Raw genomic sequence first — 15816 nt, 5'->3', positions numbered from 1 at the left:
TGGAAAATTCCGTCATAAATCAATTATGAGAGAATGTTCCATAGGCAATGTTGTGCAATCCCAGAATGGAATTTAGTCAGTATCAAGCAGGTGTTTTTTTCAAATATAAAACATGATGTGTTAATGTACTGGAACAGCTTTACATTTTCTTTTGCTTTGATTTTTGTGCAATTAACTCAAACTACTGTACATTAACTAAAATCGCACATATTGGAATGTAAAAGAATTGAAACGATTGTGTATTGGTGTTGGTGGGTTTAATATACCACCAAAACCAGTTCATTAAAAGAAATGGCAAACTGCTTATTTCTGAAGAGTTGGCGATTCTCACAGACCCGATTCAGGCTTCTGTTAATGCTGGGAACAAGCTGGGAAGACCTTCACATTTCAAAAACACAGTGACCCTCACACAGACTCTTCCAAAAATGTCAGATTGGTTTTTAATTTTGTTTTCATAAAACAAATATGCAAACGTTAACAAAACCCATATTTCTGTAGTAAATCAATTTTTTTTCCTGATTTTCACAAAATAAATGAAAAATCCTGAGATGTTCAATTGGATCAGCATGCCACTGCAGTTTAATAAGAGGCAACTCATACTTCCAGATGCCACTGCAAAGCTGTGCCTTCTTCTATTTTTTAGATCATTTTAAGAACATTGAAGCAGGCTGCATTTATTTACACAACAGAAAGAATCTATACAAAAAATAAGAAAATAGCCATTTTTCCTACGATTTTCTCAAGCCAAACATTTGATGATAGAGCTCTGTTTTTCCTGCACCAGCACCACAGTCGCTTTCACTTCATGTGCTTGTCGACTGAGCAGAGATTAAATGTACATTTTCAGCCATAAAGCTCTGTGGAGATGTGGCGTGCTTGGATACCTCAATCTCATGTCCAGCCCAACTACATTAAGATGATTTTACAAAGCCTTACTACAACATGATCAGACACCACAAAGAGTATCCTGAAATGGGATTTATTGTCATTAAGAAAAAAACGAACTTAAAATCATCCCATCCTACTCCCTAAGCTTCAATACAAGCTGGTAATACAGAAGTACGTGACAAACCTACATTTTGTCATTAAAGTACAAAATATTTTGTTTGTAGCATCTTTAAGCAAACTGTTTATGATTGATTCTTGTTGTTAACATTTATGTACATTTTACATAAAAAACTAAATTCCTATTAATCAACTGCTACTTTTGCCGTTTGATCTCTAATGACTATTAGGGTACAAAATTAACTGGCACCTGGAAACCAGTCAGTTACTTGTTTTCGTTTGTCAAATTGTGTTGGAAAACTGCTCAGCATGTTAACACTAGGCTTAATTAAGCACATGATAAATACTTATAATAGCACTTCATAACCACAGATTGTACTACGACTTTAATTGCATAGTTATAGTATGTTCGAGCAGGGAGTTAATTTAAAAGCTGCTTAAGTGTAGTTGAGTGACCAACCAGAAGAGTCCTGAAGCCAAGTCTAAACTGTCCCTGCATCAACAGGTATGTCCCTTTACAATTTTTGCTACCTGTAAATGTTAGGCCTTGCTTATATTTATGTCTCCAGCCCTGGCCCTAGGGAGTCCCTAAGCAGCAATTTTCATTAGTAATCATTAAATCATCAGTTCCTTAAGACCTGAAATAGTCATCAGTTAAACACATCAGCCCCTAAAGACCAATTTCTCTTAACTGAACAAATTACTGTACTTGCCCGGCTTGTCGATAACGTCCATGTGTCCTTAACCTAAAAACACAAGTGGTTTAGGGTGACCCAGAAGACTAACCGCTCTGCTACACCATCTGGACGTCCGCAATGGTTGGCGCCATTTCACCTCTTCAGGCAAACTGCACAATCGACCAAAGCCAGGCACAAACCAGGTAGAGAGTGTGGAAAATATTGTTGCTTGACACAGGAAAAGCGACCAAAGGAAGATTTAAAAAAAAACAACCCCAAACAAACATCATATGCGTCGACACATTAACAGATGAGAGGTCACTGCTATCTGAAAACTCCAACGTTGATGGAAAGGGCAACTTCGGGTTTCCTGTTGCGTCCAGACGGCTTCCTCTCTGGGTAAGACTCTGCGTTCTGAAAGCTGACCCTCTTCCCACTGCTGTAAAGAGATAACAATGAGCTAAGAAAAGACTGGAGCATATTTGTTCTAGGATTTGTGCAGTTTCATTTTTTTTTAATTATTCCAATCAGTGTTTTATAGTCTCAGCTTACAGTTACAAGAAGATAAGAAAGGTTACAAATGCGAAGAGGCAGTTCAGCACATTCAGTGGGCAAGCTGGAGGAGTCTGCCTACATATCCTCCAATCTCTCCTGTGTGATGTGGCACAGTTTTTCAAGGTCCTCATTGGCACTGATAAAACCAACCCAGTGGATGTCTTCAGAATGAAGAGGGCCCACTTGGAAACTATGTGGACGTGCATTTAAAACCGAGAGCACAAAGCATGTTGTGACGCATAGAGTTGTGGGAGTATGGAACAAGCTACCCAGCCATGTTGTGGGGTAAGCTGCCACTCAAGATTCCTTTCTGAAAATCCTGGATGAGATGCAGAGATTGATAAGCTACCAACTACCAAACAGCCTGGACAGGCTAAATGACCTCTTCCTGTTTGAAAAGCACATGAATTTTAGAAAAGCTTAGGAGCACCAAATCACTTAAAAAAATATTGTGGGCCTGTTATCGGTGAAGAATACTTGGATATTTGGACATTAGAGTGGCAAAAGACTACAATGGGAGAGGATCAATCATGAATAACCTACTTCCTCTTGTTTTCCACTTCCTGCCTGAGCTGCTGCTTCCCAATGTCATCTCGCAGCGTGCTGAAGTCTTTATTGTGGTCTATAAGAAGGTTCTGTTACGTGAAAAGACACTTGTTACTTTTAACCACTATTCCGCACCCTAGGGGTCAATGCAGGTTAAAAAAAACAACAAGAACAAGTAATTATTATAAAGAACCGCTGATGTAAAACCTACATTAAAATACAAATTAAGCAACCACTCAGAAGACAATTTAGTTGAATAACCTCAAAGTGACCTTAATGCATAACTATTGAATATACATATAAAGTAGTATGTATAGCAGGTTTGCTTTCATTAAGTTTTGGAGTTAGCATACCTCATACATAATTTTTGAATATACAAAGTAAGTTTAGCACACAAAGTCAAAATGAAAACCACAGGTAACCTGTTAAAATGATGTGTCACTTAAAAACTATTTCCAAAACTGTTTAGGGTAAAACAATGCAGTTCAAGTAACAGAAATGTAAAAAAATCAACAGTTATTGGAGAACACTTAGAAATATGAAGAATCGTTTAAATTGTAAAGCTTTATTGCAACTGCTAGATCTACTGCACTTCCCTAACAAAGATGTGAAACAGGTGACATCACGCTAATTCACGGATGGCACGCACGCAGTTTCACAATTTCACAGGAGCCAGTTAACCCACCAGCACGTCTTTGGACTGTGGGAGGAAACCAGAGCACCTGGAGGAAACCCATGCAAACAACGGCAGACCATGCAAACTCCATGCATATGGCACCACAGATCCAAAATTGAACCCAGGGCCCATTACTGTGAGGCAGCAATGCTAACCACTGTGCCACCATGCCACCAGAAAGAAGAGTTATGAGCAGGAATGACAACAGAAAAATAAATGCTATTGCAGTTTCTAACAAAGAACTGAAAATAGAAGTTTAAAAAATAGTACAGCTAAATTACATCATTACCCATAGCTTTGTCCCTGGACACATTCATAATGCTTCTGGCTGAATTTCAAACAGAACATTACCTTGACCCCTATGACATCCCCATCTTTTAGGTGAAAAGGTGCCCCCTGTAAATTCTCTATCTTTTTCTTCTTTTTACGTTTGGATACCTGCTGGCTCTGAAAAAAACAAAACAAGCACCTAATTAAAGGCAATTGGTGCACAACGTGATTTTTTCACTGTGCGTGTGCAGCCTGTGGACTTTGATTTCGTAAACGCTTTCAAACCTTTGTTTCCCCAGAGGTAACCTGTACATTATAAATTAAAAGAATTTGTTTCTGGCCATACAGCTACAAAAGAATGTGTAATAATGAAGTGTAAGTTTGGAAGTTTCAAATACAGTATGTGAAAAGCCACAAAGTCAATCAAAAAGCTCGCAAAGTAACTTAACAGACGTAAGCTGGAAGCTGTTGGTTAGAATCACAGATAAAAGCAGCTGAGGCTGGGAAAAGAGAATGCTGGGATAAGAGGTCACTGACAGGAGTCCTGCGTCTGTGTTTCCAAGTTTAAAACAAATACAGTCGATTCATAGCCCACGAAGTGTCAACTTAAATGGTGGCTCCGGAAAATAAAAAAAAAATGAAGAAAATGCTTTATTCTGTGAAACATTTGTCATGCACACGTATGATAGCAAGTTAGTAAGCCTATACAGTCGTCTTATTTACTTTTATTCACTATTTTTATACTTAAATATCTTCCATAAGAGATTAAAAGGGTTTTTTTTTTTATAAGGGTTATAGGGTAAAATCTGACTATTGTGAATTTGGGTTTATGTCCTTCTCAAAATCCCTAATTTGTCAGTGCCAGATCTAGCCTTGACCCATTCTCTGCAGCTTTCCTTCTCCATACTGACCCACAAAGCTGTCCCAAACCTGTTACTAAGACTTATTCTTCTAGTTTCAAGACCAGTCACCTAGGTCCCAAAGTTTCGACAGCGGTGCTGAGCAGTGATTAGGGGGTTCTGGGGGCTGTTCGTTCTCACCTGAAGCCTCTTTGAAAATAAAGGTCTAAATAAAAAAAACTGAACAGCAGTAAGATCACAAATGGGAGAAGGTCACTTGGCCTGTTTGGTTATATTTCTCCCAGCCAATACTGGGACCAAAACTCACCATGTGTGAAGCACCCCTGCATTAAAAGACAATTTTAAAGCACCGGTAGGTGTCGATGGCCCGACTGAGGGGATGGAGGCTTCGGTGTGAGGTTAGCAAGAACCGAAAATAACACAAAAAAGGGGGCAAAAACAATAATTAAAAGGAAAAAGAAAAATGTGTCGCTGTACACCCCGAGTCCAGTCTGGGGGGGGGGGGGGGGAAGAACCGCTTAGCGCCTCGGTGACCAGACTGGACTTAACAGGGTTCCAGCCTGGAAGAGCAGGGAGCGCGGGGCCAAACACAAAATCAAAACTCGACGTGTGAAAAGGGTCAGCCTGACACATGACGGGACGGGCAAAAAGAAAAAAGAAAAACGATGGAAAAACAGCGGCCTTACGCCCGAGTACAATCCCCTCCGGGACTGCCGGTGGACGTTCCTCCCCTTCCTGGGGGGTGGCCCTGCTCGTCCCTCCTGGAGGGGGGGGTGTCCAGTGTGCTTTTAAAGAGCCCTCACAGCTGTGGCTCGTCCCCAGGCAGCCGGAACAGCTGGGACAACACAGGCTAACGCTGAACATGCCCCCCCCCGTGTAGTGCTATACAATCAAATGGAATAGTGATGCGCGGTTTGGTGTTTTTTTGGGGGGGACCCGCACCCACCCGGCCCCCCGAGTAAACCCACCCCCGCCCCCATGGGTGCGACTCAACCCGCGCATCACTAAAATGTAGTCTGTGTAAAAAAAACTGGAGCATCAGAGAGAACCCAGGGGGAACAGAAGGAGATCATGCAGACTAGATACAGACAGGCAGGCCTGCATGCATGGAAGAAATCAAATGGATATGGAATTAACAGATGGGCTCAGGAGCATCTCACCTGCTTTCCGTGCACAGTCTAAATGTGAGAATATTGAGAAGACAGGCTGGCCTAATCTCACAATGTAAGGGGCAGAAGCAGTTGACCGACGCCTTACATTGGAAACCAGAACCGCCGGTCTCGTCTTACCCAGCTGGACACCACCATCCACTCGTACTTGTCTGGGAAGTATTTGGCCACTTCCACCTTGTCGAGGGGCAGCGAGTAATGGCTGGCAATGGCCTGGCGCAGTGCCCGGGCTGTGCACTCCTTGGCCGTGTCCCATACCAGCTCCTCAGCCGGGTAGTATTGGCGCTGGGCTGGCACGCCCATTTGCACTCTCAGAAGCAGCTCCTTAAGACTACCACAGGGCACTCGTTAATAACACTGGCTTTACGAATACAACCTAACTGTGATGCTATGCAAAACAAACACATATCATCCAACCACGTTCAAACCTCTTTATCCAATACAGGTTTCCTGGCAAGCAATGGGCGCAAGACAGGGTACACCCTGGACTGGACACATGCCCATCGCAGGGCAGAGACACAGAATCAGACCTACAGTACACACACCCACACACCAGGGCCAATTCTCCCAGATGATAATTAACCTACTAGCATGTCTTTGGACTGGGGGGAAAAACCAAAGCGCATGGAGAAAACACCTCATTAACACAGGGATGAACATGCAAACTCCACACAGAGAGCACCCCAGGTCTGGAATTGAACCCGGAATCTCATTTTACAGCAGCTTAGTTCGGCATGACCACACACTCCTAGTGATACAGTTAAGAAAAATCTTTAGATGAAGGTAAGATCATAGTATAAAGGTAACCTGCATGAATGGAGAAAGCTTAATTTGGTTTCACAAAAATGTGTTTCCATCAGGAGAACTCAGTGCTCTATTATACAATACCACCACTAAAAAGTAATTGTTGGGTTCAGGATATTTATTCTAAATAAAGTATTAGTTTTGTGTTATGCTAGCAACACAGAGATGGCCAAGTAACCTGTGAAATACAGGTGCGCCAAAAAAGAAAAAAGAAGGTGCATTTAATTCTTTTTGTGTTGATCACATCTCTGCAACATCCTGACCAAAAGTGGAAAATAGTGCTACCTCTCATGAGCTAAAAAAAAATAGCTGTTTTATGTATAATAAAAATGAGGACATCTTAAAAGTATCAATTTTACATACAAAAATGATATTTACCAGCACGGTAGATCAAAAACAGAACCTAGAAAAGTGGTTAGTTTTCAAGGACAATTTCATAAATATAATTGTGATAATATTCTTGTATACTGAGTACATGCAAATACACAAATACTCTAACAAAATATTAAGCCTGGGTCTAGACCAACAATTTTATAGCTCTTAGTTTAATGAAAGCAGCTTTTTAAAAATGTTTACAACTTACCCAAGGTTTTCTTCTTTGCAAAGACGCTGGACACAGATTTCAGTCCCACTTCCTAATTTTAAAGTGCTGTTTAATTAAAAAAAGGGAGAAGAAACCTTCAATCAAAGGCTGTTTTAGATTCACCTATGTGTACCATCTTGGGCTCATATTGTATCTTGCTGGAGGAAAAAAGAAAATATAACCACAAGATATAACCACAAGAAAGGCACTAAATTAGCTTCAAGACTTTATTAAGATACTGGCTGGTCAAGTGGAATGAAAACTAGCTGGTTTGGGATACTGGTCCTGGCCCAGAGGATGATGAAAAAACAAAGAATGCCATCTTCCATTTGGATATAAGTGACTTACAGCAATTTCAGGACGTGTTATTGAAACACAGGACAATCTCTGAAGATGGAAAATAGTGAATTCAGGAACTGTAGGAGGCTAGCATTGAAAGTTTCAACGTGCAAGTTATATTCGCTAGGCAAAATGGCATCAAACTAAATAAGGGCAATAATTATGTGTATTTAAATCACCAGATGAAAACCAGATGTCTTAATTCAAGAGAAAAACAATCTTCCTGCAGCACTGAGCAATATTAAGATAACAATAATAAACTTTATTTATATAGCGCTTTACAGAATGACAACAACAATAAATAAAAAGAATACACAAGATAAAACACAATTACAATACAGAGGAGACTATGGATGGTGGTACAAAGTAAAATAGGAGCAGAGGGATAAAGAATGGAACCAGTTAAGAAAAGGCTTTTCTGAAGAGGGTTTTGAGTCCGGATTTGAAGGAGTTTAGAGAAGCTGACTCTCTGGTATCCTTGGTGAGAGAGTTCCAGAGCTTGGGGGCATAACAGGAGAAGGCCCTGTCACCCATACAATGTAGGCGGGCTTGGGGGACAGTTAGGAGACCAGAATTAGAAGAATTAGAAGATGGGAAACTGCCTGTTTCCATAAATAAAAAGCATCTGACTATTGTGCTCTGCCTTTACTATAGTATGGATTATTATTACTACTAACGTATTTGCTTATTACTAATGCTTTCATCCACATTAACTCACATTTATACCCATTTAGACATCTGCAGATATTCCTGCAGAAATCTGGCTGACGTATTTGCTCAAGGGTACAACAGCAGTTCTGCCCTGCCTGGGATTTGAACCTGCAAATCTGAACCTTTCAGTTCGAGTCTAGAACCCTAACCACTGCTCCTCAGTGCCACCTCCATTCCACGGTACTGCTGTGACACGCTTGGAACAATAAAACGAAGAAGGAAGTGATAAAGTAGCGTCTGACAACATTGTACAGCCTATATTAAACTTTAAAAAAAGATGTGGTCTTTTAATCAAACTATGGCCGGTGTTGTGTGTGCACACTATAACATGACCAAGGGCCAAAAAAATACTACAAGAGGAGGGCATTCAACCCCTCTAGATCTTTTGACTTTCTTGTAGTTGACTCATCCAGGTGTTTCCTGAAAAAGCCACTTACTTGATCGGCTGCTGGTTTCCCCTGAGGATCTTGGCTGGTCGTTTGCCTTCCAGCACCCAGACTCTGAGAAATTCGGACGATGGCACACACAGATCCTGGAAGTTTGGCAAGGTCATGACCTGCGACATACCCAAACAAAGCAAGGAAATACAATTTGGGGAACTTATTTCACTTCAGCCACTGGTTTGCAATAGTTTTTGCACACACATCACAGGATCCACATATAAACTAAAAATAAAATGGATGCTACAAGCATGCAGTTTTCTATCATGTGTGTACCTTGAAATGGTTGGTTAAATGCCAAATTAATAGTTTGCTACCGACCAGACAATTCTTTTGTGCTTTTTTCACCAGGAAAGTTGAAAAGTGTGCAAAAGGCTAACTGCCACTTAAAAAAAGTAACAGTGAGGTCTGTTTGTTTAATGATGTACTTGATAGGCTTGTACTCTATATAGATCTCCATGAGCTTCAAAGTAAGATATACCTGCATTTTGAGATCTTCCAGGCTGGCTTCTCCTGAGATCTCAACAAGTCCCATAAACTGAAGATGCAATTCCGATGCGTCTACAGACCAAAGAAAATCTCATCACAGTTCTGACCAACACTCCTCAATTAGACCACCATAGATCCCCAAGAGCATAGTTATTCACTCCTGTTCCTAGAGGCCACAATCCACTAGGTTTTAAAGGTAACTTAAAATCCTCAATGAATAACAACCTGGAAACACAATTTAAATTGCTTTCTTATTTAAAAACACTTAATTCACAGCTTCAAGCACTTTCAGGATACAGATGTTCTAAAAGTTTCAACAGGAGCTCCTGAAGGGAGTTCTCACCTGCAGTGGAAGTGTCCAACGACAATTCTCCTATTTGCTCCGCAACATGATTTATCTGAGGGTCTTGCTGGCTTAAGGAAATGCTCGGCTCTCCATACAGCCAGACCGGTAACCTCAAGAAGCCCTGCAGCATGGGAGAGGAGGAGAAGGCGACAGGGATTTGGGAATCCTGTCCCTACAATCCACAGATGGCCGATTCCACCTAAGCTATTTCGTTAGCTGGCTTTGTTCAGCATTTCCCGAAATGTGGCGCACGGATCATTGAGCAACGCTCAGGCTGGATAGTTCGGGCACTGAACATAGGTAACTAAGACCTACGGGGCACTTGCAAACTGGCAAGTGATGCCACTGAGAAACATGCTGGTCACAATTAGTGCCCAACGTATCCACTGTCAAAAGGTGGATCGGTGGCGCAGAACCACAGTACAGCGGTTGTAGCAGTAAGTCAAACAGATAGAGATTCCAAACAGGAAAGTTTTTAAATGAAGAATACCACTGTCTCCCTAAGATCAAGGATAAGAAATAGAAAATGGCACTGCTTGTGAAAGAAATTGGGTTTCCATCTTCCTGTGGAATCATCTCAATGACGTTTTCAGAAAGATCACTGTTAACATGTTATAATAGCAAAACTAGGGCCTTACAGAACCACAAGCTTAACTCCTCGTCATGTAGAGGCCCATCAATTTTTTCCATTTTTTTTCTTCCATTTGATCACTCAGGTGTTCTTCACTATAATGGATCGTGTATTGACTTCATTGAATAAACCAGTCCTTAACAGGGGGAATCCTATTCAGAAAAGCATGACAACCTTGTCATATTTAAATGTATACAGAGCTTGATCTGGAGGTCGGTCCAGGCTATGGTCTAAACTTAGGCAGCTTCTAAATAAGTACAGGACGAGTGCAGACCACGGTACTGGAATCCTTATTTAGACTAACAAAGGTATGAGCTACATTCTCATATAGCTGGGTATCAGAATTCATACTTCATGTTGATGTTTAAATTAGTCTTTTGCCACAAAACCCCCTTTCGGTTCTGTATGTAAATATATGCCGTGTTCATGTCCTAAACGCAACACTGAGAGGAACATAATTTATGGGAAGTCTTTCAACGTGGAACTGACTCGCGCTGCAACTTCCTGTGTTACTCATTTAGAAAAGGAGAGGACTAAGCGCTGCTAAAGTGAGGCCGATGAGGAACTTATTTTCCCCGGGGAATTTATCTACCTTCGGTGGGAGGCGGCCCTCTGTGACCACCAAGGTGTCTCCACTTCTGACCTTCAGTTTGGCGAGTGTGGTGTCCTGGAAAAGAGGAGGAAATACACCTGATGACAGGTGGGACAGAGGCCAAGACACCCGTGTGCTTCACAGCCTGTACCGGATTTGCCTTATCCACTAGTACATTGTATGGACACCCTAGTCTTCCTTTCTGTTTTACTATTTATTAATTATGGCGACACTTAAAGCAGGGTAAAAAGAGAACGAGTCTTAATTTTTTTCAAGTGGCATCTGGAAGAATTAATCATGCATGCTGGGCTGAATGTGAAAACTATACATTGCCCCCAAAGCAGTTTGCGTATTCCAAGAAATTTTTAAAAGAACAAACTGCCTGAGCTAAAATATTTCTCAAGATTAGTTCGCTGAACATGGGGCCAGGGAGAGTGAGTGTTAATGCATTAAGTTTGCCCTAGTCATCAGAATAAACTAAAAAGTGAAAAGGCTTAATCTCTTTCTCTCCATCTAATGAAGGATATAAAGAATAAAACAGCTACGTCAGCAATCCATGACATATGTACTCACCTCTTCATTAAGTGGATCACCAATTTCATAGCACCAATCTACCTTTCTGAGGTGCCAACATTCCCCTGCAAAGAATAAGACCTTTCATACACACAGGCACATCAACATCGGTATTTTAGAATAAGTGAAGAATGCTGAGGCATAAGACATCACACAATCCTTTTAAATCACATAATCTGTTTTTGCATTATAAATACGAAAGTGTCTGTGGAAAAGCTACAGAAGACCTTGTGAAACAAGTCATAATATATTACTACTTTGGCCCTGTGGAGAATTATGTTGAGAAGCCCATATGAAGGCATTCTTAGCCGACTGATATCTTTTGGGAAGAAGAAAACTAAGGGCTAGAAATCACACACAAAAAAACCAAACTCTTGACTCATTTCAACGCATTTGAATTGCACATCAGAAACAGTTTTCTTTTTACCTTCCAGTCCTGCCCTCTTCAACATGAGCTTCAGGCACTGCAATAAGAAGAGTTTTATGTCAAGAAAGCTTGGCCAGTTTTTTTCGCCCGTCAAAATGCTGGGAATGGTGAGGTATAGTTTTTGCCCCCTACCTCTTTAACAGTGACTGTGTCCTCGACGATTATCTCCATCTCTGGCCCAGCTGGAGGATCTGTGCCAACAGTGAAGTAGAGAAACAGCTGCAACACAAGCAAGGAGAGCATATCACAGCAACAAGCCCTGGTGAGACTATCCTACCCTCCTTCACACACACACACGTGGACTGGGTAATTTATCTATAATTGTCATATATATTTACACTTATACTATGCTTGTGAATTGTGCCATACATCTATACAGTGCGATACATTTTCTTTGTGCACTGTACATTCTGGTTTATTTTGTATTGTGTGCAATTCTTCACACACACGCACATTTTTTATTGCATTTCTTACTGACTGTATTTTTGTGTTTTGTACTTGTATAAATGTATTATTGCATTAGTAAGTTGTACTGTGCTGTGTTGATTGTGCCTAGTTGCTGATGCACTGCAAGTTCCCTTACCGGATTAATAAAGTATGTATCTATTTAGCTATGTAGCTATCACAGGGGTACAGTGCTGCCAGGTGTGTTCTTTGGGTGTTAAAAGAGAAGCTTTTAAATTAAACATCTTAAAAATCAACAGTCTGTAACTCATGTTAAGAACTCTGATCTTCACACCTGACTGCACAGGCTTATTAAAAGCGCCCCCTTTTCAAGATCTTTATTAGGAAGATCCTGAAGTCTTACTCTAGTGTGAAACTACATAAAAGAAAAACAATTGAAAACATCCACAAGAGAGACCTACCTAGTTTATACTGCGTCCAACAACTGCCACATTGACTAGCGCCAAGTGTTTTTTCGCTAATTTATTCGGGTGATTAGTAGTTTCTTTGAAATTCGTGTCATTTGATGTTATTAATTTTCCCCACTTTCTATTCTATTTTAACAAAATCGTTGGGGTTCAATACCAGGAGACGGAGTTGTGTTGGACAATACCACATTGTTTGGCACTTTTGTTTAACTGAAATTATTTGCAGTGCCTCAAACCAAATTATATACCTTATAAAGTCACTGCTGTTCCTACAGTTTAAAAAGCTTAAACTCTTAAATGTGTAATGTTTTATGCTAAATGTGGTGAAATCTGAATAGCAGTGCCCAATATTATTTTTACATGGACAGCTTTTATTAACTGAACTATAAAAGGTTCTGTTAAAATTTCTCTGGTCTTGTTGCAAAAGAGCATCCTATTCTCTACTAATATTCTTCCAGAATCTAACTGGCAAAAAACAAAATCAAGCCCTCCTTGGGCTCAAGAAAAAGGCTTACTTTCTGTTATCTTTAGCCATCTGTGCTATGTAAATCTTTCAAATTATTTCAGATTCTGCAAACTTCGTATTCAATCCGCATGGGGAGACCCACCTGTTGTGGTCCAGGTGCTGGGCCTGGGCAAAGGGACAAAGTGCTCATCAGTTTCACCCCTGCCTCACGGATACTCATATCCTCCCGCACTGTAGGGGACAACAGAACAGCATGCGACACATCACAACAATCGCAATCATTTTCCATCCATTCCTCCATTTTCTAACCGATTTCTGCAATACAAGGTAACAGGGGGAGCCAGAACCTATCCAGACATGCAATAGGCACAAGGCAGGATACACCCTGGACAGGACGTCAGTCCAGCACTTGGCACACAGACACACTCACACCGGGGACAATTTTCCCAGGAGCCAATTCATCTACCTGTGCGTCTTTGGACTGTGGGAGGAAACCAGAGCACCAGGAGGAAACCCACATGAACATGGGGAGAACATACAAACTCCACACAGACAGCACCACAGGTTCGGAACAGAACCTGAGGCTACAGCACTGTGATTTTCAGCTACTTTAATTCTGTGCCGCTTCTCAGCCTGTTGCAACTATAGTAGTTCAGGTGGGTAGCTGCGTCAGCATGCATAGGCTGCAAAGAAACAAGTAGTAGGTTTATTCCATGCTGAAAAAAAGAAGAAAGAGAACACAACGTTTTGGCCGTGGAGCCTTCTTCAGGTGTGACCTGGTGCTAGGCGGGTCCCAGGACATCCGAACCCTCAATGCTGGGCGAGGAGGAAAGGGCAGTACCATTCGGGCTTGGTTGGGTCAGGTCTCGGGTATGGGCCGGGTTCAGGCTTCAATTTCATGCCTGTGCAGAACTCAACTCAGAAGTAAGAGTGAGCCCACTGATGGGGCACCCTGTTTTCTTAGTATTAGCGGAGCGGTGGCTCTGTGGCTAAGGATCTGCACCTGTGACTGGAAGGTTGCTGGTTCAAATCCCACAGTTGGAAGAGGAATCCTACTCTGTTGGGCCCCTGAGCAAGACCCTTAACCCCAACTGCTCCAGGGGCACCATATAAATGACTGACCCTGCGCTCTGACCCCAAGCTTCTCTCCCTGACTATGTGTCTCATGGAGAGCAAGCCGGGGTATGCGAAAAGACAAATTCCTAATGCAAGAAATTGTATATGACTAATAAAGTGATCTTAGCTGTGCAGGCATACCTGGGGGCAGGAGCCTGCCGCTGTTGTCAGCCTGTCTCAGACAGCACTCGCTTCCTAGAGAGAAGAGGAAGCAGTTTTTGAGGAAGGGTGAACAAAACAACAAGGCGCACAAGCTCAGATGGAGAACGAAGGTCAGACAGCATGTGTTCTGAAAATGCTGCAATCATAAAACTGTTTTTCACATAGAGGTCACAGTCACTTTGACGGGAAATCTGGTGCGAGGCAAATATCAAAACTAACCATACTGTAGATCAGACTTACATCACTCTGTGGCAATTGTATGCCCAAAAGCATTGCTACAATGCAACACTGCCAATGTTGGAAAACTAAAAACCTGGTTTTGGTCATCTAAGGAATTTCATTTGAAGCGAGATTTGGGTTTGAATTTTTGGCATACGTTTCAGTTTTAATTACTGAAGCTGAAATAAATGTGCTATCACGCAGATCCCCCTTCCTGCTAGAAAATCCACATCCAAACACACTTTTAAGGGTTTTGCACCTTATTTTGAACTGAACAAAGAGCTAGTAATAACATGCTCTTCTTCACTCTATCACTCACCTTGCCACTGCTGAGAACGGAATACATTTATGCATTCACCAAAATTACAGTGTCGGCACTGGGATTCTGTACAGAATTTTCAAGCAGTGGGTTTGTGACTTAGATCAGACTTGACATTATTTCAATAAATCACTACTTTCACAGTCACATTGACAGAAAAGGGTTCTTGTGTTTCATTCATTATCACAGAATTGTGAATTGTGTATTATTCTTTAATTGTATTACAATCAGATTTACCAATGTTAAATAAGTGATATTATCTACTGCTGAGACACGCTGTGCTGTCTTCACAGATGTTTTCTCCAGTCTTACCTAATAATTGGTCCTGTAAACACAGTTCCTCCATGGCCTTCAGTTTAACCTCTGACAGCAGCTTCAACACAAAGCCAAATATGACTTTACAAATTGAGCATCCTGTTACACTCCATCCGTCTCTCTTAAGCAAATAATTCACCAACAAGTTATCACCTATAAAACTAGACTACCGAACGCTTAGCAAAGTATTAGGTAAAGCAAAATATTTCTTTACCTAGCGTTCTGTACAACTGCATCATTCACTTTTTAGTTCTAATCATAAAGCTCAATTCAAAGGCACATCTTCATTTTTATTAAGAGTTAAACAGAATGAATAAACAGATCAAATCACGTTGTTCAGCATTCCTATGAACATGTAAGAAAGATAATAATAATAATAATAAGCAAATAATCCTGAAATGTCTAAATGGCTAGGTGGCTCTTATTTTTCATAGGTACATGTATTATAAATAAGAGGAAGGCATTAGGCCATCTTTCTCATGTGGCTGACTCAATTCACCCATCTTGTCTAGTCATTTCTTGAAGTCATAAAAGCATTAAAAAAATGGAAGCCATTTCGCCCGTCTTTCTCATTCGGTCAAAATGCCAGAGCGAACTTCGATGGCTAGCCTACAAGTCCGCTAACCGTTTTCTACGTCCAGGACCTAGAGACCT

The 15816-nt window shown here is 41.1% G+C and overlaps 1 protein-coding gene across 1 annotated transcript in view; it reads right to left on the bottom strand.

Moving 5' to 3' along the window:
* Positions 1–424: 424 nt before the first annotated feature.
* Positions 425–15816, bottom strand: part of usp40 (ubiquitin specific peptidase 40) — a 33437-nt gene continuing 18045 nt past the window's right edge. Inside the window, exons 17-31 of the mRNA XM_088931099.1 lie at positions 15160–15220; positions 14289–14342; positions 13174–13262; positions 11826–11912; positions 11694–11730; positions 11267–11331; positions 10694–10768; positions 9468–9591; positions 9117–9196; positions 8633–8751; positions 7146–7211; positions 5879–6089; positions 3811–3906; positions 2781–2872; positions 425–2121 (exon numbers count right to left, since the gene is read on the bottom strand). Of these exons, the coding sequence (XP_088787225.1) occupies positions 2007–2121; positions 2781–2872; positions 3811–3906; positions 5879–6089; positions 7146–7211; positions 8633–8751; positions 9117–9196; positions 9468–9591; positions 10694–10768; positions 11267–11331; positions 11694–11730; positions 11826–11912; positions 13174–13262; positions 14289–14342; positions 15160–15220 (1371 nt within the window). The 3' untranslated portion in view covers positions 425–2006. The remainder of the gene's footprint in view (positions 2122–2780; positions 2873–3810; positions 3907–5878; positions 6090–7145; positions 7212–8632; positions 8752–9116; positions 9197–9467; positions 9592–10693; positions 10769–11266; positions 11332–11693; positions 11731–11825; positions 11913–13173; positions 13263–14288; positions 14343–15159; positions 15221–15816) is intronic.

This window comes from Atractosteus spatula, chromosome 13 (assembly GCF_055471065.1).
Source record: "Atractosteus spatula isolate fAtrSpa1 chromosome 13, fAtrSpa1.hap1, whole genome shotgun sequence".
NCBI classification, from domain to species: domain Eukaryota; kingdom Metazoa; phylum Chordata; class Actinopteri; order Semionotiformes; family Lepisosteidae; genus Atractosteus; species Atractosteus spatula.
The sequence above is the reverse complement of the archived record's forward strand: the minus strand, read 5'-3'. Positions and strand labels throughout refer to the sequence as shown.